Source organism: Cyrtonyx montezumae, unplaced genomic scaffold (genome assembly GCF_038088225.1).
Source record: "Cyrtonyx montezumae isolate F1298 unplaced genomic scaffold, pur_monq_1.0 scaffold_8, whole genome shotgun sequence".
Classification (NCBI taxonomy): domain Eukaryota; kingdom Metazoa; phylum Chordata; class Aves; order Galliformes; family Odontophoridae; genus Cyrtonyx; species Cyrtonyx montezumae.
The window spans coordinates 57,148,535-57,174,559 of record NW_027072089.1 but is presented as its reverse complement, the minus strand read 5'-3'; the positions used below and the strand labels follow the sequence as shown (position 1 = coordinate 57,174,559).

Here is a 26,025-nt window from a genome sequence, read left to right as displayed (position 1 = left end):
GTAACAGCTGACTATATTGAATTGAAGATTAACTGCACTTAATGTTAGTGCAGTTTCACATGCTCTGCTGTGTCACTTCAAACCTCCGTGTTCTGAATTAGGCATTCCTGTTAGCAGCTTTCTGCAGATAAATTTCATGGTAACTCTCAATTTTGACTTTCAGACCTTGGTGGGATATGGTGATGGTGGCAGATAGCTTTCTTATTCTACAGGAGTTAGGAAAAAAGGCACATAAATGATTTTTTTCTCTGTTCATGGTGCTTATTATTGTTAAGTGGTAGTGACAAAAAGCGCGTTTCCTCTCAGGAAAAGAAATGCAAGAGAATCTGAATATGAGGAGTCATTTTGTGATATTCCTTTCCCTGTTTTAGGCTCCCGGAAGTGCTGCTATGTCAAGGTAAAAATGCCCAAGAGCTATAGGGACACAATTTAGAGCTTTGGTTCTTGTTGCCACAATAAACATGAGCAAGAGATATCATGTTGGCAGAACTAAGATTGAAATTAACCTAAATGTGGTGTAGAAGTCAGATATGAAGACTTTTGAAATGTTTGCTTTAAAACTTCAGCGTTTATTTTTTTCCCAACATAGTGTAATTCCTGTCAAAGTAACAGCATATTGAAAGACGTAGAATGTTTTTTGAGATGTTTCTTTTTCTTCCTGCTCCTCATTAGCAACAAGTATTGTACGACATCATCAAACAATGTAGACCATCTTTTGCTGAACTTAACCTTGTGTGACATAATGGTTTCACTAGCAAGTGCTTCAACGCTTCAGGCGGATTCTGGTTGGCTGGACATGATAAGGAAATTTGTGACCGATACTCTCCAGGATGGCAGCAGGCTGAATAGCAAGCAGGTGAATAGACTGCTGGGCGTGACATGGAGGCTAATGCAAATACAGCAGAACAAAGGTAAGATAAGCTTCTCCAAAGTGACATCTGTGCGCTGGGAAAGGTTGAGTAATTTTGTTGTTTCTGGGTCACTTTGTCTTATATTCTTGGTTATTACAAGCATGTTGTGTCTATACAGGTAAATTGAATTTCACACATGGCATTGAAAATTGTTTCATGTTTTAGGTGCTGACTTTGTACTGCTGATACTTAAAATCTAATGTGTACAGTCTTGTATCCGTCTTCTGTTTTCACTTCTTTTACATCTTAAGACGTTCTTAGAAATGAGAAGACAGAGTTCTCTTTACTGGAAGAAGATAAGTACCAGGGAGGAGAGTTGTGTGATGCTTTCATATTTCAGTCCTTATTTAAAATCCTTAATGTAGCTTGTAAGCATTCTTGAGTAATGCCAGATAACAGTAATAGTTCTCTGGTAACATGAAAAGTGCTCAAGGCCAGGTTGGATGGGGCTTTGAGCAACTTGCTCTAGAGGAAGGTGTCCCTTCCCTTGGCAGAAGAAATGGAACTAGGTGATCTTTAAGGTCCCTTCCAACTCAAACCATTCTATGAAATACCAGGGTGGTTCTGATGAAAGCTGTTGTAGTGTTTGATTTTAATCTATTTCTAAGGGAAAACACATTCCGATTATGACTTAGTGGATCACTAGAGTGTTTTGTGTTCTCTCTGCCTTGCCAAAATAATGCTTGATTGTGATCCAAATAAGGCCTTGCATGACGTGGTTGATGCCACTTGTGGTCTCATTGGGTATCAGTGTTGTAGAACTGAATTCCACAGCCAACTGGAGTTTATGGAAAGTGCTTTGCCCTTAGCAACAGTTTTCGTTGTTAGTGTTGTAAGACAAGATTATGTCAAATGTCCCTGAAATATATTTTGGCAGTTGGTTTCTCCTTTCAAATCCATTTTGGTTAGGAATCTGTCTAGTACGGTCTCCCAGACAACAAAGATAATAACTAATCATTCCTATCTACACTCCAAAATTTAGCCTCCTATTGAAAACAAATGATAGTCCACAGTCAGAGATGTGCCCATCTCATCATCTGAGCTAAAGCAAAAGAGCTGTTACTTAAGGAATATGTTTACAGCTATTATTAAACTGTTAAGTCAGGTGCTTCATGCTTTTTCTTGTATTAAAGCATTTGCTTTGTCTGCCAGACTTTTGCAAGACAGTAGAAAAAAATGTTATCTAACTGAAGTAGCAGTTTTGGTAAAAGAATTTTCCTAGAAATGGCAGAAAATAAGTGAAATGAGCTTTAAAAAATAAAAATATAAAAAAATAGTAATTAAAAAAAACCAAACACCACAACAAATTCTTCCGCAAAGTGAACTTTCAAAAGACTGGTATGTATGGATATTGTCTGCTGATTCTGTAAAGGCTTGGGAATTTTGCTGCATGTAGGAAATTGTTTACCTCAGAAATCTGTATGTGTGTGGACAGTTTCCCTTGTCCTTTCTAAATAATCCTTGTGCAGTAGAAAAAGCTTGACGAGAAGTAAGATTAAACCTCATTTACTAGATATTGAGGAAATACACCTTTAACAGGCTGGATAAATGTGCTAGCAAGAACCTCATGCATTTCAGTAAGAGGAAGTAAACCTGAGGAAGAACAGCCCCATCCATTAGTACATGCTGGGGCTACCCAGTTGGAAAACAGTGTGGCAGAAGTCAGCTTTCAATGGAAATGAGGTTGATTGTGAGTGAGCAGTTTGCAATTGTGGCAGAGAAGGCCAAACACTATCCTGGACTACATGAGGAGGAGCGTTGCCAGCAGGCTGAGGGAAACGATCCATCTTCTCAGCACTGATTAAGTCACATGGAGTACTGTTGACTGTTGGACTTTCAGTTTGAGAGATACAGTGCAAGTGGAGATAGTCCAGTGAAGGACCACAAGATGATTGTTTGTTTGTTTTTAAATTTTAGTTTTTATTTGGTGCTGTAGAGAATCTAAACTGTATTGTGCAAGATTATAGTCCAAAACTTGGTACATACTGAACACAGAACTCTGAATTGTTTAAAATTTATCTTAAATTGAAATGAATGGTCTGAAACAGTTTGCTTTCTTTAGAAGACAGTACAAAAGAAAAAATGAGCTATTATAGTCACTGTTTTCTTAGAAGACAATGGAAAACAAAGGAGGGGAAATCTAGTTAGGAAAAAACAGATAAAACAGAAGCAAACAAAACCAAAACAAAATAATCCCACCACCCCAAACCTAAGAAAGGAGAGATTAAGTAAAGCCCATTATTAACTTCCTCAGCATTATGCAACACAAGTTTGGTGATATCTTTGCGGTCTTTGTTTGTTTGTCTGAGTGTGTCTGTTTTAAGTAGCTATTTATGCTGGGGTGAAATGCACCACTTAATTTGCATGTCTAGAAGAGCTTTGAGCTGACATCTGAGGATTTCTCTCCGTTGTTTAGGATCAAACTCTGGATCTGGTTTTTATAATAAGAAGGTTTGCTTCTTTCTTGCATTCCTCAGGTATGACTTCAGGTGCAGTTTACCTTCAAGTTGTATTTTTGATCATTTTTCTTCAAATGAGAGGGTCACTTCAGAAGTAGAGTTGCCATGTGATTAAAACTAGGGTGTGTTAAAAGCCATGAGTACTTGCATTTTGTAAGTCTCTACATTTTGGACCTTTTAAATACTACTTTTTTAATAGTGGATTTTCGAATTTTGTTTTTAAACTTATGTCATTTCTAGGAACCAATTCAAGCAGTAGAACTTGCTTTACAGAATGTGCCATGAGGAGTTATTGGAAAGTGGCTGAATGTTCTATGTGCTTAGAATATTTATTTCTTACTGCAGTTCAGTTAACATTTATATCTTTACATGATTTCTAGCTAATTTATGAACTGCTAGCAAATTAAGAATATGCTAATGTGCTGTTTAAGAAATGTCCAAGATAGATCTTGGACATGTGAATGTGAAATGGGTAAGTTAATGCCCCTGATGAAATCAAAATAATGTAGTAATTTACCTTAATTAAATTTTTTTCTAATATTTGATTTTTTTTCCAGTTGGTTGACAAATTTGTCAGATTTCAACTTCTAAATGACTGCCTGCATTATGATTGAGTATGACCATGCCATTTCAGGAGTTTTTTATAGTGTGTCTTTTACCCTGTATAGTAATTCTGTATCATAAATGTAGGGTAACTTAAATATATTCCTTGTTTTTGGTGGAATTTTACCAATGGGGACCCAACCCCTGAACTGGATCTATAGTCACTTTTAGTGACTAGGTGATTAGGCTCATTCTTGTTAAAACGTTTCTGTGGACGAAAGTAGCTCAGTTCTGTTACTTTAACTGGTTTTGATATATAACTTAAACTGCTTTGTTCATTTGAATGGAAAACAAAGGTCTGTATGGTCTTTTCACTCTTAAGTTTTACTTCCAGTATTTTAGACTGGCTTCTAAAGATGTTTCATCTTGTTCTTAGTGTATTGTACCTTCTTCACTTTCTGAGCAGTTTTAGCCAACTTTAACGTGAGGTTAGAACTCAGACATCATTTTAAGTCTGATGATAAAGCGTAGCTGTCTGAAGCTACAGAGAAGAAAAGGTTGCAAGTTTGGCAGTTCTCTTTGTAGTGACTCACCGTTGCCTGTGGAAGTATGCATTTTCTGGTTAATCAGCAAACGTGACTTGGAGCTGGCTGCTTCAAAGATGTGGAGAGGTGACCAGATTGATGTGCGTAGGGAGAAAGATAGCTGAAGGCACCGATGCATAGATGAAGAGTAAAGGAGAATGTTGTTATTGCTGTAGGGAAGAAGGCTGTGGAACGGAGCTGTGGAAAACAGGACTTCGTTAGTTCTGAGCTACCTTGCAACCTGATGAGCTTATTTGTCTTCAGGAGGCTCTGAGCATTTGCTTTTTGCTTTTTTTCATAAGGTGCACAAGAAGGTGATGTAATGATTTAGAAGTGTTCAGCAGTTGTTGTGAAACATTTTGGTCCTTTGGAGATGACTGCTCATATTTTCAGATGCACACACAGGACGTATTATCAGTATATATGCGTGAAATCAGAAGATTGAAAAGCACTGTTTCAAATTATTATTATTTTTTTCTTTCTAGTGGCTACAGAACCCTTGATTAAAGCAGTATATACGCTATACCAGCAAAGGAATCTCCTCTTTCCTGTCCGTACACTGCTTTTGAAATTTTTTAGTAGAGTTTACCAAAAAGAAGATTCAAAGACTCAACGAATCAGGTAAAAAACACTTTGGTATTCTTTTTCATTCCAACACAACGTATTTATTTCAAAAGTAAGAATATTAATTTTCTGTGTCTGTGTGTTGTGAAATGTTCATGTGGGTCTGGTTTGGCAGTGCTACTGAAATTTCAAAGTTCTGGTTCTCTCTGAGTTGAGGTTGATACATATAAGCCTCTGTCTTTTTTTTCCTTAGTACGAGTACTTGGTTTAACGTTTAACTTGCAGTAAGTTGCTGCAAGCTCACTGTTCCTCATTGTTTCTCATTGTGTGTTAACCTTCCCTAAGGTTGTCAGTGCTGTGCATCTATAGCAATGGACCTGCATCCGTTACTCCAGCCCGAGGTCGTGGACTTGTGACTAAGTAGTTCTGTTAGTGCATGTCTAGCCTATTGTGTTATTTTATTTAATAAAAAACTTTGCTTTGATCACTTTGGATGAGTGGCTTTGAAGAGGCTAGGATTAAGAAAATGTTCTTGTCCTTTTGATTCCCAGTTTCTTGAATCTATTACATACCAGAATTGCTTCAGGTAGGAGGAAATGATTTTCTGTGTTGCTGTTAGAGTTTTTCAGTGCCTAAATTATTCTAGAAAAGTTGAGACTTGGCAACTTATTTGATTCCAGCTATGAAAAATCCTTAAATACAGATCAGTCTGCATCAGTTTTGAGAACTGAAGAAGGACATATGATTAGATCCACAATATCTGCTTCTGTTGCTAGGTAAAAATCAAACCTCAGGGCTCCCAGAAATGGTGCTGCTCATTAGTGAAGTCAGTCTTTGGGAATTCTTTTCTGCAGTTCTTCTACTCTGTCAAGTCTTGTAAAATGGGCAAGACTGAATATAGATAATTGGATCTAGAGACTACTTCTACTGTTTTAACAGCAGGAAATAATGGAGGGAATTTCAGGGACGGGAAAAAAGCTAGGGAACATCCTGTTTTTCTTTCATATATACATGTATGTGTGTGTGTGTGTGTGTATATATACTCAGTTCTCTACATAGAATGGTGGCATTTTCAGTAACAGAAAGTTTCTCTGTAGACATTTCTTCATCATGATTTTTGTGTCAAATATCCTTTTTCTAATTGCTAATCCTGCAAATGGAACTAAATTATTCTTCCAGTTCCCCTTATAATTCCTTTTGATAGTGGTTTCTGCGTTTGCAGCGTTCTGCTTTGTGTTAATGTTCACAGGGAAAATGAATTACTGTTGTCTCTGAATGGCTTGTGGGTAGGGAGAGTAATTACATACATGGATTGGTCAAAGTTTTCAGTGTGATTTTGAATATCTGGAGGTAATAGATCTGTTAAGAGAGTGAATGTCTTTGAATAACAGCACCTTTAGGATGTCACAGCTGAGGTAGTTTGCCTACATGCCATAGGAATTCAGTGGTGAGGCAATAAATAGGATACAAAAATTCTTAATTATTGTATTAATATTTAAATTGCACCAAAAGTATTTACTTTTTTTGAATATACATTTTTTTTTAAATATAGAAATACAAATTTGGACAGTGTGAGTAGATGACCATCTAAAAACTTTAATCATTCTCATTATGTATGTAAATAAAAATGTAATAAAATTTAAAAAGACAGAGCAATATTGTCAGGTCAGTATTTTTGGTGGGGAGGAGGTAATAAGTTTTGGATTTGTTTTTGAAAACATCTACTTTTTTTAGTCTCATTTTTTAATATTGTTGCTTTTTAATCATCATTTGATTAAGAAATGAAACTAGATGAAAAAGAAGTTTGAGATCTTCAGTGGGGGGAAAGAAGATGAGGAACTTCATTATGGCTGACATAAATACTTGATCTACTGTAGTAATTGAATTGAGAAAGAAAATAAACTAAAGTAGTGTTATCAACTCCTACTGAAAGGAATGAGTTCTAGTTTGTCATTCTCTTTTAAGACGTATCTGATTTGAAAAGCAAGATGTCAGTAAAGGTGTAATTGAATTTGAAAGTCTGCGAAAAAGAGTAAGAGCTTGACTGGGGAGTTCAGTAGTATTCAGGATATAGTAATCACATTGAATTTCAGCTTGACTCATAATTCATTAAATACAAAATGATAGAACTCAGGAGAAATGAAAATGTTGCTTTGCCTACAGTTCACAGAAATACTTTCAAGAAGAGTTGAAAGTATGTATTGCAAAAACTATGGACCAAATAAATACCTTTATTATAACCCTAGTAGCACGCCAGCGTGCTCAGCTCTTCATAGGAAATATTAATGTATTATTATAAGCGAATCATTTTATTGCAGTTAGTTGTAATTTAATTACACTTAACATTACAGCAAGTCAAGACTAGAAAGGGTAAATGGTTGTGGTTTTTTTCCTCCCTTTCTTTAGAAGTCGAAGTAAAGTTTTATCTCGCTGGTTGGCTGGTTTGCCTCAGCAACTTGCTCTGCTTGGCCTGAGAAACCCTGAGCTTTCAAATCAGCTCATTGATATCATTCATTCTGCTGCTTCTCGTGCGAACAAGGAACTATTGCAAAGTTTACAAGCCACTGCTGTTCAAATATACGGTAAGACTTTGCACTACAGCATTCCAATTTTTTTCATTCAGTTGGCAGGAAAGTTGCAGTGTGTTGAAAATCATAGAATCACCGAGGTTGGAAAAGGCCTTGATCATCCAGTCCAACAATAATTCTCTCTAAACCACGTCCCTCAACACAATGCCTGAATGTTCCTTGAACACCTGTGGGGTCGGTGACTCCACCACCTCCCTGGGCAGCCCATTCCAGCACCTGACCACTCTTTTGAAAAAGAACTATTTCCTAATGTCCAGCCTGAATCTCTCCTGGCGCAGCTTGAGGCCGTTCCCTCCAGTCCCATCACGGGTTACACGAGATCAGAGGCTGACCCCAGCTCACTACAGCCTCGCTTCAGGTAGTTTCAGACAGCAATAAGGTCTCCCTTGCGCCTCCTCTTCTCCAGACTGAACAATCCCAGTTCCCTCAGCTGCTCCTCATAAGGCGTGTGCTCCAGACCCCTCACAGCTTCGTTTTCCTTCTCTGAACAGTGCAGAAAACACAGGTGTATCTAAGTGAATGTCAAGTGTGTATTGTTTGTGGAGAGATCTGGTCAGTATCTCACAACGAAGATTGAATGGAACCGTGGCACCATAGGTTCCTAGGTACATTAGGTTGGAAAGGACCTACAAGAACATCTAGTCCAACCATCCTCCTATCACTATCCCTACCCAACTACTAAATCAAATCCCTTAGCACCTCATCTAAACGCTTCTTGAACAGCGCTAGGGATGGTGCCTCAACCACCTCCCTAGGCAGGCCATTCCAGTGCCTGACCAGTCTTTCAGAGAAAAAAAAATTCCGTGTATGTCACTTGCAAAAGTTGAAAATCGGTTAAAGTTAGCAGGACTTCATTGTGATAGAAGTTTTTAAAGAAGTTTGAAATTTGACATTTTTAATGCTCTTTCTAGAAATTCACAAATATTTTTTCTTCCATTCATATACTGTACCTGTAAACTATTCTGCTAAAAAGAAAATACATTTCTCTGCAGACACGTTGTTGTGTGGTCTGACGATTTTGTTGCGAGTGTTGTGATACACTTAGTTGTCTCAACCAAGGCGTATGAAGTGGCCTGGTTTATTTTCAGTTCGAAGATGAGCTCGGTCTCCTTGTTCTTGAAAATGTGAAATTTTAAATGTGAGACAACAGATTTCCACACTTTAAATAAATATCAAAAGAGAGAATGTTCCAAATGTTGCTATGCTAAAATTTCTTAGCGACTCTAGGAGAATCTAAAATGTATTTTGTTCCTAGCTTGTAATTCTTTCTTTGTGTTGTTTCAGACCCACTAGATGGCACTCTGGTTCTTCTCCCAGCCGAGGCCCAGCGGCGGCTGGTGCAGCTGGTGTACTTTCTCCCGTGCCTGCCCGCCAGCCTGCTGACCTGCTTGAGTCGCTGCTGTATCATGGGAAGAATGTCCTCTGAGCTCGCGGCCACCCTTATTGGGATACTGCGCATGAGGTAATGTGCTTAACCCGCTCCTTCACGAGCAATAAAAGCACCAGTGTTTTTGTTAAACGTGAACGTGGTTACTGGTTGCACTTGTTTAGAACATGGAAGATCAGTACAGAATGTAAGAACTGACACCATGAATGTGGCTTAATGCTCTCAAATTATACTCCTAGACTTTCCCTTTGACTGTGTCCTTAACACTGACCGATTTTCTGCAGTGCTTGGTCACAGACTCCTATTTTTTATGCTCTCTACCTACAGCGTTAACACTGGTGGCCTTTGGTCTGCCACTGATGGTAGCTTTTTTCATAAGTGCTTGGGCTTTCTAGTATCTGAGGGAGGCCTACAGGAGAGCCAGGGAAGGACTTTTTATAAGAGCTTGTAGCAGCAGGAGAAGGGCACATAGCTTTAAACTGGAAGAGGGTAGATCTAGACTAGATGTTAGGAGGACATTCTTTCCTGTGAGCGTTGTTAGACATTGGAATAGGTTGCCCAGGGAGGTTTTGAGGCCCTCCCTGGAAGCATTGAAGGCCAGGCTGGATAGGGCTTCAAGCAACCTGCTCTAGAGGGAGGTGTCCCTGCCTATAGCAGGGGCATGGAGGTAGATGATATTAAAGGTCTGCAGCTATAATAATAATAATAATAATAATAATTCATTACCATAAGCTGGAAATTCATTGGCAAAGTGAACAAATCAAGGGAAAATGTTTCAAGAACTGAAGACAGTAATAAACACTGAGGTGCTTCATTATTTTTTAATTAGGTCTCATCTGATTTTCAGTTTGGGAGATTTTTGTAGTAACAACATAGCTGTATTCTGAAGATTATCTGAAGGTGCAGATGGGCTGTGAGCACTTGATCATTTTGGCAGAAGATGTGAGAGTGCTGAAGGGCAGCATACTTACCAAAAGGAGGTTACATCTTGGTGGCGAAGGAGAAGGAGCAACTTTCATTTCTCAGAGGCGCAAAGAAAGTCCTTTTACCTTAATTTATGGCATTTGGAACATGTTTTACATGAAGTTGCATTCAGAGGTTGTGGATTATCTTCCTAAGAAGTTGATCTGAAGTAACTATGAAAAATGAGACTTTGAAAAGAGATTCTAATCTTAACTGAGCATTGTTCCTCTTCGGTATGACAGTTCTCACTGCGTTAAGAGGAGTCACTGTTAAACAGGAACTTGATCCATTGTCTTTAGAAATGCACCTGAAAATAACACAAGTCCTTGTAAAGATTTAAATAAGGCTTTTATAGACAAAGTGAATTCAACAGCGTTGAGAATACTCTCACCTACGCTGCCAACTTTTGTAGCAGAAATCTTAAAGGGCTTGAAAAGAGATGACTTTTTTTTTGCTGTGGCTCAAAAACTTTTTTTGTGAAAGGTGTATTTTCTGATCATGATCAAAGACTTTTATCGTAAGAATTTCGTCACAGGATGCCTTTAAGAACTGGAGAACCTATTATGTCAGAAAGTGGCTGATGTGAAGTGGATGTCTAGAAAGAAAATTCTTTGGGACCATTCTTTGGTGACTGAAATTAGCCACCAGCTGTGCAAAAAGCAGAGTGATAAGTAACAGTTGATATTAACTTCTGGAGAACAGAACAGTTGCGTATGTCTTCTTGTTGGGAAGAGATTTGTGCAGTTGAGGAAACAGTAGTCCATTCTCTAGATCTGAGCTCTGTCTGGGCTTTTACAAACTTCATTACCTGTTATGTTAAATAATGGTTTCAGATTAGTGGCTTCCTTCTAAGTAATGATGTGGACAAACTGGACTGAGTCTAAAGGAGAGCAGACTAAAGAACAGAAAGTCTGTTAGCTGTGATAATGGTGCATGACTAACAAATTGGCATTGTTAGGCAAAGAAGACTGGGAAGGAGGGGGAACTTGTGTATGTAAAAGGCTTTTGAAAAGGAATGGGAGAAAACATTTTTATCAGGATTAAAAATACAGATACGAAGCGTAAGAAAAATAATTGCTTAGAGTGCTAGAGATGTGTACTAAAGTAAAATGTGTCAGAAGAGGGTATAGAATATGTGCCACAGGAGATATTTAGAATTGAATGGATGAAAGTATACTGTGGATGACAGAGGATAAAACGAAAGAAAGAAGAACTAGGAAACTTCAGGCAGTCATTTATTAGAATTGTGTCATTGTGTTTTTAAGTTAAACATGAAGTTCTTGACTAACAGTACTATTTCAAAATGATATTTATAACTTAGTAGTGCTGTGTCCCAGTGTGATTCATTGGAGATTTTCTGTAGCTTTAGCTTTAAACTTTGTTTAAAGCACCTGTTAGAAATCAGCTCCTTCAGAGGCCTCATTTATCAGTCCAAACGGTATTGTCACTAGGTGGCACTGTTTTTCTTCTGTTGCATTTGTGTTCTCTTTCATAAATTTCTTTTTGCTAAGCCACCTGCTTATCTGTCATGCATTTAATAGATTGCATTCAGTAGCATCAGAAGCTCACTGCTGTATGTGGGAATTGTTTTCAGTGTCTTTGAAGGCCTTTATTTCCACATTATTTTTGACTCATGGACCATGTATGTTCTTACGTACGTCTGAGGATGTGCATACATGCCCATGTATGCTTGCTGGGGAGAAGCTGTGTGAAAGTAGATCTGATGGATGTACATATGGATGATAATAAGACTGTTAAAATTATCCCAGGAACAATCATAAACTGAAAAAGCACACTGTGTGTGTGCTTGTGTGCAAACTATTAAAGTACACAGTAAATGTATCTGGATGGCTTAAACCACAGTCCTGTTATGTTATCAGTTAGTGGACATGAAATTATAACTATTGTATACTTCGAAAGCTTTTGTTGATGGGGAAATTGATTTTTAAGACATACTGTGTTCTTCTTATTTTTGTGATGGTAAAATGTACAGCCAGGTGGTCTGCAGGAGGCCACCAAGTGAGCCATGGTGGACTGCATGTGGACACTACTGCTGTACGTAACAGGAAGGCTTGTAAGAGTGATCACCTGTGCTGCTAAATTACTAGAACAGCTCCTGACACGCTTTTGGCTTCTGTTGACTAAAGCTGTCCCAGAGAGTGCAGGCCAAGGACCATTTGGAAATGTACAGTGGCTTAAATAGAGCCACACTGTTCAGATTGGTGGCAGTTTAGAAGTGCGAACATGGCCAGACAACACTAATTGATGTCTGCTGCCAGGGAGCGAGCCTAACTGCTGTCAGTTCTCTAGGTTAGATACAGATGATGAATTTCACATGAAAATGAGAGATTGAATGTGGTGGCTTGGCTTACTTTCCCCTCTCTTCTTCTCCAGTGCCTACTGGGCAGGATCTGAGATGTAATTAACTTTAAATCCAGTCAGGTTGGGATTTGAGAGATGGAGAGTCAGGGGATGAAAACTCCTGTAGAAGAGGAAGGGTCTGGAGGAACACGAGAACTGTCTGTGCATGGTCAGAGTGAGAGAAATTAGAGCGAAGAGCTTCTTGGAAGGAGATGAGTTCTGAGTCACTCTCTGGTTTAAGCCTCTAACAGGCTAACACTTATGGAAGCAAATGGAAGGATATGGGAAATGTTTTATTAAGTGTTTGCCCTGAATCTGCAAGATGGAGTTGTCATTATTTAGATGGCACTGCTTTGATGTATTAAGACAAACTTTTCATTGTGATGCAACATGCCACGTTCCCAAGACAGTTAACATCAAAAATTATTTTTCATTCATGATTTATTGGAATAGCTTTTAGATAATCAAATAGTAGATCTCTGCTAATTAAAGAACGGTTAAAATGTGTTGAGCACAGAATACTCTTAATAAGATAATGCTTGTTTTCAAAGGAGCCTCACAGATAACATAATCCAAGTACTTAGTGTGATGTATTCTATTCTACAAAATTTGGATTAAGAAATGCAGACTATGACGTCATAATCAAATATCTTAACTAAGATATTAGAATGATGATGCTATGGGAAAAGCTCTGTCTCCTCTTAATGTGTTCTGTGGTACAAATAAGGAAAATCTGTTCGGCATAATTACATGAATGCAGTTTATTTGTATGCTTTATTTGTATGCTTTATTAATGCGTAATAGTTATGAGCTTTTAAAACCTCTTTATCTACTGAAATGGAGCATCTGGAAATCGCTGCAACAGGGAATTAAACAGATAACATTGTATTGCCTAGATTTAAAGTAAAAAGGTGTGTGGAGGGAATTAATCTGTGGTATTTCTCATACGAAGTGTGCGTAAGTAAGATAGCCAGTGGCTTCTCCCAGCTGCTTCTGTTGCAGTAGAAATGGAGGATGAAGGCTAAGCACTTTGTCTGAGCAAGATATAAATGATGTGGGAAGTCCTAGTCTTTATAAGTTATTATTGGGGATCACTTCCATCCCTGTAAATGGACTATTTACTTAAGAGAGAGTGCTTTAAACTGTTCTGAAAAGAATGGCAGTTGGCATCTCATCGAGCAAGTGGGCATGTTGGTTCCTACTGCCCTCAGGAGTCTTGTGATTGGGAAGAACATGAGTGGACTTCTACTTTCTGCTATAACGAACACCAGATATGTTATCTGAAGTTGTTTTAGGACATAGTTTTTAGTTATTACTACTTCTCTATACTCAGTTACGTGATCTACAGCCTTCTGCAACATGGCTTGAGGAGTCACAGTGAGAATGTGAAGTGTAGGTCACTAAGAGATTGCACTCTGCTTTATTAAAGACTTATGGAATCCACTGTTGTAGTAAGGAAGAACATCTCCAGGAAGTATTTACAAGCAGGGAAAATCTTGGAGAGAATATTGTAACTAGTCTCTGCGTATGAGGGCTTTTATCTCATTTGAGATAAAACAACACCCTCCCTCCATCCCTGCTTTCAAGTGGTACAAGTCATTACAAGTGGTACAAAGGAAGGTTAACTGGATTCACCTTGGAGTATAAGCTGAAAAGCATACAGGTGAAGGAAGTTGTAGTTGTTATGAATAGGTTGCTAAGAAAAATATAAGAATATAAGACTGTATTCACCCTGAGATTCAGATCTGGGGTGTTTCATAGCTCATTCCTTCATCCAAATCTTGCTCTGTGTAATGTGAAGCCTAAGACTTGAAAGGGAGAATGCTAAGCTTTTAAGGACATAGCCTCTAAATTTGTCCCCACATTCTTGTTTGCAGTTTGATATCCCTAACCAAGAGAAGAATTATATTACTGCATTTACGGTTGCAATGCGGTAAATGCCTTTTGCTCGTTAGTGAATGTTTCTTCTGATTTGTGCTGTCATTTATAATGCGTAAGCATCTTTTTTCTTCATACAGCTTTCACAACCTTAGAGCAAATGAGTAGCAGACAGGCTTACTTTTAACAAAGCATAGCTCAAATTGTTATCTTTTTCTTAAAATAGGATTCATATTTTTCTGCAAATCCTTCTTAATTCCTTCCAGATGTTTGTTGTGTTTTGACACATCTCCAAATGGAAGCACTTGATCCTTAAAGAGATAACCTCACACCGCTAGCAAATGATTGCCTACATACAACAGCCTGTTAAAGGTAGAGGAAAAGCTCTTCACTTGCTCTCGTAGTTCATGTTCAAGACGCATGCTACCTGCAGCTGAGTTGGTGTGAATGAAAATGAGGTGGAGGCAGGGCTGGAAAAGAGTTCAAAGATGCTGAATTTTCTATAATTTCAATGTTTGCATGTCTCGGCTTCCTGCCCTTTCAAAATCTGGTCTGCAGACACGGTGTCCTGATCCTCACTGACAGTGTAACACTTAACTGATTTGTTTTGTGCACCCATTCTAGTACGGTGTTTAACATGTGGATTTGTTCCTTCCAGTGTGTTTCATTGTTTATGTTCACATAATTCTTGAGAATGAGAACGTGGGAATGTTGAGGATGTGTTGTAATGTGCTTGCCAAACTCTTCAATGCCAGCTAACTCCATGGTTGTTTCTTTACCTTATGTTTACTGGTGTTTTTACATACAGGCACCAAGTTAAAGGTCATTGGCACTGCTGCTAGTTGTGCAGCTTGGTGCGTATGTAAAACATGAGGGGCTTGTAGTCCTTCTGTGTGGAGACTTGCTAGGTGAGAGACCTACATCATACTGTCCTGGAAGGGTCTTAGTCAACATCTTGGACAGTGATCACTGAGCTGTGTGCTGCCCAAATGGGAGACCTCAACTCAGGAGAAGCTGCTGTGGCATCTTGGTGGAAGTCTCCTGCTCCCAGTGAGAGTTAGCTAAGTGGTTTTGTATAGATGGTTGAACTCTCTGGGCTGGTATCAGGCTCACCGTGTTCAGAAAGTATAGATGACCTATGTCATTGAAATAGGAAGTCAAAAGAAAGAGGAAACCATTTCTTCGCTTCTTCGGAAGACTTGTGAGCACAACACCTGATTGATCTCTCTTCATGTAAAGACCTTCTCTCCTACATTGTGGCTTCTTAGTTTTCTGGATTTCTTTTTCATGAGTATTACAGGTTTTTCCTTATTCATGTATGTTTCCCCCTTAAGAATGCTTCTAAAAGCCATGTAATGCAAAAAGTTATTTTTGAGAAAACGCTATCTGTTCCCAACCCCAAAATACATTTTCATGTATCAACTACTTCTATCCATCGTGGTAGCGTGTATAAATCTGTCCAGTGCAGATGTTAATTTTACAGACTTTAGTTATGGTCAATTTATTTTAATATTAATGAACAGTTGGCATCATGTTCCCCACTTCACATCTAGATGCCAGGTAGCTTCTCAGGTGGAAGCTTAACTCACGGCCGCTAGCTGTTCAGTTCATCCTTGTGTTCCCTTAGGGCTCAGGAGTGAATGCCATCATGTCTTGGTTATTCCTTTCTGCTTTGTTTGGTTCAGTAATGTCATGTGTTAGCTGCTAGAGGTTACAACAGTACATCTCCTGAGTCCTCAGGAGAGTTCTGCTGAGTTGGGAACCTGCACAATTTCTTCTATAGTGAACAGAGATAAGTGAGTTCTGCCTATAGGCATAAGATGGCTGAATGCCTTCCTCATGTCCTGGTTGTCTGTTGGATGTAGATCTTTGGTAAGTTTTCTGTTCCTGATGAATTCAGAAGGCAATTTGTTATCAGTATTTCAGTGTTTAACACACTTGCTGAGGATGCAGAAAATTCAGGTTTGCTACCTTCCTCTGAAAGGGAGGCCTATTCCTAACAGAGAGACTTGGTCATTGGACTGTTTCAAAGAGGGGTACTCCTTAAATATATAATGATTATAGCTAAGCTTTCTTAATTCATTTTTCACTGAGTTGGGGTCTGGTGGACTTCAGTTTTGTTTTTCTAAGAAATGGGTGAATCAGCTGATGGCTGTTCCTGACAGTATCTACCTGTTCAGGAGTGTACCAGCGGAAGACATACAGAACTCCTTTTAGGAAACTCCTTTCAGAACAAATCTGTAACCTGAAAGTGAAAGGACAATTGTAGGAGGCCTTGATTTAAATCTCTGATCAGTGGTTAAACTAAATTTTTAATGGGCTCATTCAGCACGGAGTGAGTTAGGTTTCTCAGCCTGTTCTCTTTCAAATGCTTAAATGCTTCTGTAAAATTTCAGGAACACTGTGTGCCAGAGTATCCTCTGTTATGGCAACAGAAGCACTTTCTTGGAATTTGAAAGAATTGGATTTCAGTTTCCTTGAACAGAAAACTCAGATTTTTCATCTTAGGCTTCTTGAACTGTGCAGTCGTCACATTTATGAATAAAAGGGTGATGGTATCAATGTCTCTGAAAAACAGTGAATCTTGTATTTGATTTTCCTTTTTTACTCTAACTGAACTCAGTATTTTTGAGGTTTATTACACTTATTTTCAATTTTATTACTGAACGACGACAACAAAAAAGCCAAAATAACCCAACCCAAATTCTGAGCAAGGTTTGCCATATTTGATAGGTGCATTGCTGCCTGGAGTCTGAGCGCTGTGTTTTATAGGAGGACAAGTAGAAGGTTAATAATTATTCCAGCAAGTTTCATCAGAGTTCTTCTATGGGAGCCCTTCTTAGGCTTCTTAGGACTCTGTCAAAACCAACTGCTGAAGCCTGAACCAGAAATCAGTTGGTAGCTACTTTAGATCAGGAAGGACAACAGCGATAATAGGATGTGGTTGAGAAATCACTTGTGTACAAACTGCGGTTCACAAATTTTATTTGCAGTCCTTTGATGTAACCTAAGCTGAAGATAATGTCGTGAACAGAAATGGATCTGCTGTTAAGTGTTAGCAGCAAGTGGTAGAAGTAACGATATGCATGTGTGCTGTCACAGATAAATATGTTCTATGCTAATGGCAAGGGAGGTGGTGATTTTTAAGTTAATTGGATTGAGATTTCCCTTTATTACCATTTGGTGTACAAAAAGGGTTACCTAAAGGTGCAGTTCTAAGTCTTGGGAGAGGTGTTCTTACAGAGAGCAGGTAGCCTTATAGAAATGGCAACATTCAATTCTTTGTAGTTAAACGTGGGTTTGGACTAGCTGTCAGAAGGGTCTCACTCATACAGTTGGTAACAGGTTCCCATTGTCAGTGAAAATCTGTTCGAAGAAGGGAGATTATAATGAGCTTGTTGCCTCTGTTCTGCCTACAAATCATTTTTTATTAAATGTCTAACATTCCATTTATGAGCACTTAAACATTATAAAATGCACATAGTTCTTAGTCATCTGTAGCAGTAGTGTTACTAGATCTGACTAAGATCTCTGAAATGATTTGTAATGTGATTGTAGTACATCAGTATCTGTTCCAGAATTAAGTTTCAGTTCTGTGTTCTCTATTTCTGGCTCGCCTTAGCACAAATCCCAAAATTGAGTAGCTTCGGCTATGCTACAGAGATTGGGATTCTGAGCTAATTGAGTTTGTGTTTGCATTAACTTTATGCTGTAGTGCTCTTCTTGTGCTTGCACTACTACTAAGCACATGGGACTTAGTGTTAATCTGATACAGTGTATTTGTGAGATCCTGATCGAGTCCTTGATTTCGTGATCTTGTGTTGTTTTTTCCATGCTGCATTGTGTGCTGAATGCACCACAGTCACCAGGGGAGTACTGATATCAAGTTATGCTTTGTCCTTTGGGAGAAGACCCTGTATTTTATTTACTGTATTATGTCTGTATCCTTGGATATCCCTTAGAAGACCAAGTGATTTCCCCTGTGTGTGGGATTCTGTGCTGCGTTTTTCACAGCTGTACGAGATGTTGGAGAAAGACACTGGCTGCCCACACAAATGAGGAACTGAGGCAAGGAAAATGTGAAACACAGAAGCACCTGCTAGATGGAGGAATGTAATGAAACACTTAGGAGCTGGTTTGTCAGAGTTCTTAGCGTTTTCTTCCTTGAAACCAGAAGACTGACTTTGATTTCACTCTGAGTGCAAGTAGGGCACTAGAGGTAGGGCAGGCCTGTGAGCTGCTCTTGTTGCTGTCCTTTCAGTCTTGTACTCATTTTTGAACTTTCACAGTGCTAACAATAGGAAGAAAAGCGTAAGAGGAACCTCCACTCTGAATAAGGTTTTTCTGGTCTGAAAAGAATTAGTACCTAACTTGAGGATGAGACCTGATGGGGAATGTTACCACTGAGTTAACTGTCTCCCAGTTTTAAAAAGTTTATGCTTTTATCTCATGGAACTTCTGCTGTTCAGAGAAGGATGCAAACCAGTATGCCTAAAACCTCTTTGCTCACCTGAGTTTGTAAGCTGCTCCATTCATACTTTCCATCTAATTATTAAGGTTATTAAGGCAGGAGCAGGTCAGACTGTGGTATCCTTTGTTACATAATCTTGATTAGTCCATTCATCTGTGAGTTGAATGAGGCAGATTTATGTAGAGACAGTGATATGTAACAACATCGTACTCCAAGGCGTACGCACAAAGGCAAAGCTGAAGAGTATAGGCAACTTCCTCTGTCACTTTCTAAATTGAGTGCTAGATTATTTTTAGCCTTAGTGCCCGTGTAGCAGCGAGGCTTGTTTTTATGTATGTGATAGCTTTGGCATTTTAAAAAAGTAGACTGTAACTGAGTTCCAGATTTTGGTTTTGTATGTGCATGTGTCTGTGCAGCTCTGCTTACAGATGAGTCTAAAAACACTCAGTAGTCTCTTTCTGTGGGTTCTGTGTGATCCCAGAGCAGAATAGTGGTGCTTCTCTGCTTCCTCATCTGTAGACATCAGTGACACTTAGCATGGCATCCTGTTGGGCTGCTTGAAAGGCTAGTTCTGTTTCTGTGAGTGTGAAAGTAGTTAGGTGTGAGTAGCAAACCAACACTGGTAAAACATGTAAAGGAATTCCAGAGTCTTAGCCATAAGCTTCAGAATCCTGTGTGTGTGGGTAAGCTGATGTGAGGAGAAAGTAACAGCAGTGACACTGCTTTGGACCAAAGATGCACATAGCCCAGCGCTGCCCATGGCACCAGCTACAAGTGAAATGCATAGGGAAGAATGAAAGCAGGGCCCTAGCACTCAACGTTACATTTCCACACGTATGCATGGTTTTTAATTTGAGAAACAAAAGTGGACTTCTTACAGATGGCCCCTAAAAAGGGAGAGGTCAAGCAGCTGCATAGGTTTTAGCACATTGCTCCATCATATGCTTTAAACTGCAAAAGCGGGTCTTTAGTTCTGTGTTTAGTAGCTTCAGCTACTCTAAAGTAGACAACAAAGCTGCTTTCAAATGGAATCTATTGTTATTGCAAAGGGTTCTATCAAAATCAGTGAAGGTAATGAAAAAAACGAGTAAGGGAAATGAAACTAATTTACTGCGTGTCGGCTGTTGTCACTATAGGAAAGGTTATAATGGTGTTAATGAAAGTTTGCTACCTCAGTAATTTAGTCTGCGTGACAACCAGAGCCAGTGTAGGGGCACGAAATTCAGCAGTACCCAAGTTCTGGGTAGAACAGAGCAGACCAAGTTCTGTTTTTGAAGCTGTTTAAAATGCTACTCTGACAACAGCGGTTAGAAACAGGAATGCTGAAATTAATAATTTAGCCATGCTAATTGATTGCATTATGCCATTAGGTTGTGAATTCTTAATGACATGTTTTTTTTAATAAACTATCTGCTGTTGGTTTTGTGTAGATCGTCCTTTGCAGGCTGGAAGTGCCAAGTGCAGGATAATGCAGTGAATGATGTGGACTATTTCAGCTTCTTGTTTTCAACCCTTATAGGTAATTCACGTGAATGTCATAATTCAGATTTAACAACCTGGAATTTGTTTTGGTAGTTGGTTGCTGGGTTTAACTTGGAATAGATGGTAAAGTAGTTACTTCCTGAAAGTGCTTCTAATCTTGTTCTTTTTGTTGTGATATATCCTTTTTTTTGCTCTTGATCCGTTTTCTGACAGTCTGTTTATATGCTTTGATTTTCCATTTTGGCTGAATATTTGCATTCTTTTTCTAAATGTCTAGCAAATATTAAAAAAAAATTACGAGGAAAATCTAAATTCAGCACGTAGCTTGAATGAATTGTTCTAGACTTGAAATGCCTCTGATTGGTTCATAACAGTATGAATTTAGAATGCCTTTTGGATTTCCTATGGACGTGTTTGCACCATTAAGAACATTCCATCAGAATGAAGTGATCAAAGAATGTTGAAGTGAACTGCCCAGAGATGTCACTTGTACAGAACCACCTCCGTGCTACATTTGCACTCAGTTATCTCCACGGAACAGAATTATTGTTACAACTTACTTGGGGAAGGTGCAGTGGTTAAAATGGCATAATGCTACTGAGAAATATTTTCCATTAACTTTCCCTGTGTAAAGAGAAGCATTTCTAATGCTCAACTGCTTTGCATTCCTAAATTACCTTTTTCCATGAAAAACTGATGGCAGCGGTATTGATGGTGCAGAAAATGAAAATAAGGATGAACTGACTGTTTTGAATCAGCAGTTCTGCTTTATTAAAGCATTTAATACCTGGCTAGAAATAATTAGGTGAATTAATTTTTTAAGCCCCTGGGGCTATTTGAAAGCCCTGCATTATTGTGAACACCCTGTGAATCGTCTTGCATTATATCTGCTTTTTCAGTTTTTGAAGATATGTGTGCTGAAAATATAATGAGGGCTCTGTACGGTCTTGCCCCCCATGTTACAGTTTAAATTGGTATTCCTTCAATTTGGGGTTTTCTTTTGGAAATGAGAGCTTAAATTCTGATATACTTAATTTAAAATACCAAGCAGGATCTTGTGAATGATGCTGTTGAAGTAGAAGAGTGCTTGGCTTGTCTCGTGACACTGTTGTACTGCTTATTTTTCTCTAGGGTTTTCAAGAGAGGAGTTGACTAGTCTCCAGGGCATTAGAGGAAAACCACACATTAGCCAGACACAGCTTTCACCTGTCCGTCTTTACCTAACAGATCTGGACCAGTTTTTACACCACTGGGCTGTGACAGAGGTAATACATGATGCTAATTCTAAATGACAGCATTCAATCTTGAAATGCTCTCTATCCCTTTTCTGCAGGTGTCTAAAATCTTGTCCCGAGTTGAAAAAAAAGAATGAAAAATGTTACAGCAGTCAAATCCGCTAATGTTTTCTTACAGCCAGCAGATAATATTTTGAAGGAAGCTGCTTTAGAAGGTGAATGTTAGGTGTGGTGTGCAGAACAGTGGACGTGGAAAAGAATGGGTAGAAGCCTTGGTGGAAAGTTCTCCAACACTAACAAGTTTAAGACCAGCAATACAGTTCGTACCTGTTTGTAAGATCCTAAGTACTGAGAACCAGAAGCTTAATTTTATTATTGGTTCTAGAGGGATCTGAGCCACCAGACTTTATTCAGAACTGGTAAATATTAATCTTCATTGTGGCTCATCTCTTTTTTTTTTATCGCTTGGTCCACAGAAACCATATCAAGGTGTGAAACCACGTGTCAGTTTTACAGCATTTATGAAATCTATCATGAATACAGAAGGAAGAATATAACAGTTTTAGCTGTCTGATGTATTTTGGTTTTTCATTGCAGTCTTTTTTGGAGCATCACGGGGGATTTTTCTCTCAACTTCCCCTTTGTGAAGTTGAAGCGATAATCTGCTAAATGTAATGACAGTCCTAGGCATATATTGCATGTGTGCTGTTTTCCATAGAAAACTTGTTTGGTACCATGACTGATACAAACCTTACAAGTCCTGCCTACAGTTAGTTGGCCTCTGGAGCTGTTGGATTTTCCTTCTCATTTTCTTCACTGTCTCTTTTCTGCCTGCTGATGACACATTCTCTCAGCAAAACCCCTTTTCTTCAGTGTTGAAACACTAGAACATTCATTTTTTTCCACCTGCACTTTACAGAATACAGGATTGTCCCTCTGTGAACTCACCAGAGGGATCATTTCCCAATCTTTCCCAGCATATTACATATATTTTGTTAGCTTTTGAAAATGCTGCCCTTGTATCTTCTTTCCATCTTCTTTTTTGATTCCTCCACAACTGTATTAAAATTGGCTGAGAGAACCACACAGTAGGAATATGTTAACCTGGGGACAGTGAACTTGGTGGGTTATAGATGGATTGTTTGCATCCCTGGTTCCTGCTTTCAAGTTTGCTTTCAGGTACTTCTCTTAGCTTTGGTGCCAATGAGTAGAGTCGTTACGAACAGAAACTTGTTTTTGTCAGGTTCTCCAAAGTGAACTGCAGTTTGTTAAACAGTGAGCTGGATATCCCTGATTGGTCATGGAAGAGGATTTGAGCACCAGGCCGAGCATTGCAGTACTGATGCATTTATGTGTTAGGCTGATGTCTTTTCTGGGACTAAGTAATGAGAGAAAATAGGAACAAAAGTCCCTGTGTAAGGAGCAGCATGACCTTCCAGATCCAGGGTGTTTTTGTAGATTCTTAACCAAAAGGATGTTCTTGATAGCTGGTTACCACCCTGAGCTTGATAAGGAGTTTGGAGGGCTTTCCTCCATAGTGTAGATTGTGGAGAGAAAATTAGGATGAGATAGGAAACAGTCAACATGGATTTATGGAAAATGAATTGTGTTCAATCAGCCTGAGAGCCTACTGCATTAAGGCAATATCATTTATCTTGAGTTTTGTGAGGTTTTTGATACTGTATCCCATAACGTTCTTGTCTCTTCACTGACAAAGAGTGGTTAGGTAGCTTGACACTGAGTTGAAAACTGCCTGAATGGCCAGGTAGATCTAGAGGGTGATCAGGGACACAAAGTCCAGGTGGAACCACATCACTGTGATGGACCCCAGGAGCCAGTGCTGAAGCCTGTACTTTCTAACCTCTTCATTAGTGACCTGGACAGTGAGGCTGAGCGAGCCCTCAGCAAGTTTGCAGTTGGGCAAAACTGAATGGATTGTGTGGTAGATGAGTCGGTTGCATTGCTAGTCCAGAAGGATGGAGAACTGGGCAGAGAAGAACCTCATGAAGTCCAGTGAAGGGAATGGTAGATTCCTGCATCTGGGGAGGAGTAACCACGTGTACCCTTAAGTGCTGGAGCCTGGCCAGCTGGAAAGCAGCTCTGCAGAGGAGACGTTGGCGTTCTGGTAGCTGATAGTGCGTTGGATCTGGGTTTGAGGCATGGGTGGGTTCTTTCTTCTTAAGGTTGAGGGAGATAGGTTTGCTATTAAGTGGTTTCTAACAAAACCCTTTTGAGGCCGTTGCTGTTTGTAACTGTTTCGACTAGAGTGCAGTAATTGCTAATACTGGCAACCCAGAGCCACCTTACTTTCGTTGCAGAGGCTCGTAGGCAGTTGTGATTTTTCACTCCAGGAGCAATGCTTGAGAGAAGCGTCCCTCTAAATACTGTTTTGTGTAACTATAAAGGTTCATCTTCAGGTTTCGTCTGAAAGAGATGAAATGTAAATTTGGAAGCCTTGCTTCGTTTTCTGGAGCAACTTCTACTTAAAATGACTTCTGCCTTATTAAAGCCAATTATTTAAAATCATATCCCTGCAGCTAAAATAGATGGAGCTCCAGAATAGATTGCTGCAGCCTAAAGGGAGAGGCTTCAGACTCGGTTCATTTTAACGGCGCCCATAGTGTTTGTCGGTAATGTTGTTCACTCCCCTGTAATTGAATTGCTCTGTCAGGATCAAATGAGAAAGCGCCGACAGAAACGAGCAGATTAACAAGGTAACGACGTATACGTGATCATTTCTGTTGTGATAATATTTGGTATTTGTGTCATTTGAATGCTGGGGGAGGAAGAAGGAAAGCACCATTCTGAAGTCCTGCTTGAAGTCTGCGTTCTGGAGTCGTACTGGGCACGGAGCTGACTCAAAGGGATAAAATGATCGGGAACACATTTAAAATGGTTAAGAGCAAACACCAGGGAAAGTCAGCTATTAAAAGAGGGCTGCGGCTCAGAGCTCGTGGGATGGATGTAATGGAACGCACAAAAAAGTGGAAAAGTTTTACAAATGAGGTAGCTGTGAAGGCTGATGTGCTGTGGCAGACTGAGCCAAATTGCAGGCTCTGTGAGAAACAAGAGCTCGCTTCTGAAGGGCATGCTCTCCAATGTTTCAAGTTCTTTGTCATGGAGAGGGGGCAGGATGAGCTGGGCTTTTCTTGTTTCTCAAGTATGACTTCATTCTCCTTCTGGATCGCGTGTTAGCTATGGAGCCCCGTGTTCTCACTACATAGTTTCTGAAACGTCAGTTTTTTATCAAGACAGGACTAACTGCAGCCAGGAGTTCTGTGCCTCCTGGTACAGGTTTGGTTGGGACTATGCTGCAATTGGTGCCATTCAGCAGATGCAATCCAAGACTGTGTGCTGTGGTTACTGTTTCTGAGGCAGTAACTGGGCCTTGACTGCGTTCCATAGTTCTTCTAAATGCTTGGAAATATGTCGGATGTCAGCGTGTAGAATAATATATCATTTTGAATTCTTTTCTGATGTGTTTCTTTGTCATCCTGCTCTGTTAGTGCAGAGTTAGGCACATGCTGTTTTTCCCCGTTGCCCAGCTATGTAATGCTCTCCTGCAGACTGCATTTTTCCTTTGTTTCTTATTTTTTTTTCTTTTTAACTTAGGTTTTGTTTCTTGTTGTGATGGTGTGTGTTTGCTGTGTTGTTTTTATCCTTTTTTTTCTGGAGTCACTGAATCGGGAATACCTTTCACATCCGCCCCCATGAGCTCAGCCCAGGCAGGTGAACAAAGATCTCTGGTTGTACGCGGCTTTCTCAACAACTCAGGGCACTGTTAATATTGCCCTGTCAAATCAATTTAATTCAGAAAGAGAAGCGGGCCCTGTCAGGGGAGTACATGTCTGATAAGGCAGGGCGCTTCGGGGGAGCGGGCCTGGCCTCGGAGGCCAAGCTTCATTGCCTGCCCCATCACCTGAAAACTTCTCATTTTCTACGCTCTGCAGTAACGTGTTACACTGAGCAGGGTCCTGCCTGCAACAGCCATTTCTCCAGGGCTGGGGAATTGGCTGCAGAACAGCCTGTTGTGTTTCAGCCACCGTTGTTCGAGGTGGATGGGAACGGGGAAGTGCATTTTAAAGTTGGCATTGGGATACAGCGCCTGGTGCTTGCCAGCTTGCCCTCAGAATACCATCGCTTCTCTGGGGTGTGGGCTGTGTGTGGGTCTGACTGCACGCAGGGCTTGTTCCTCCTGCCTGTTGGGTTCTGCTCTGCATGCGTGTCTTCAGTGGAAAGCGGGGATTTTTCTGTGAAAAAGAGAATACTTGGCAGCGTGATTAAGCTGCAAGTAATAACACTTTGTTATTTTTGCTGGACAGTTACTGATAAAATGTTTCCCTTGAGGCTTTTTGAGCGCAGAATATCTCATGTTATGGGAAACAGGGAGTGATGCAGGGAGTGGGAGCAGTTCAACATACGGACAGAACGTGGCTCTCGGTTCGTCATTTGTCCTTTTGCCATGAGGGCTCACACTGAGCCTGAGGGTTCCTTCTAAATCCTTCTTTTGGAGTTGAGAGCATCTTAGAGATGAGCAATATTAAACGGAAAGGTTTGGGCTTTTATTTATTTTATTTTTTTTTGCTTAATTTGCACAAA

The 26,025-nt window shown here is 39.6% G+C and overlaps 1 protein-coding gene across 1 annotated transcript in view; it reads left to right on the top strand.

Annotated features, from left to right (window-relative positions):
- TEX10 (testis expressed 10) overlaps positions 1-26,025 on the top strand; it is a 43,559-nt gene that overhangs the window by 12,969 nt on the left and 4,565 nt on the right. Inside the window, exons 6-11 of the mRNA XM_065753536.1 lie at positions 673-911; positions 4,983-5,118; positions 7,468-7,643; positions 8,934-9,111; positions 20,140-20,228; positions 21,323-21,456. Coding sequence (XP_065609608.1) covers positions 673-911; positions 4,983-5,118; positions 7,468-7,643; positions 8,934-9,111; positions 20,140-20,228; positions 21,323-21,456 — 952 coding nt within the window. The remainder of the gene's footprint in view (positions 1-672; positions 912-4,982; positions 5,119-7,467; positions 7,644-8,933; positions 9,112-20,139; positions 20,229-21,322; positions 21,457-26,025) is intronic.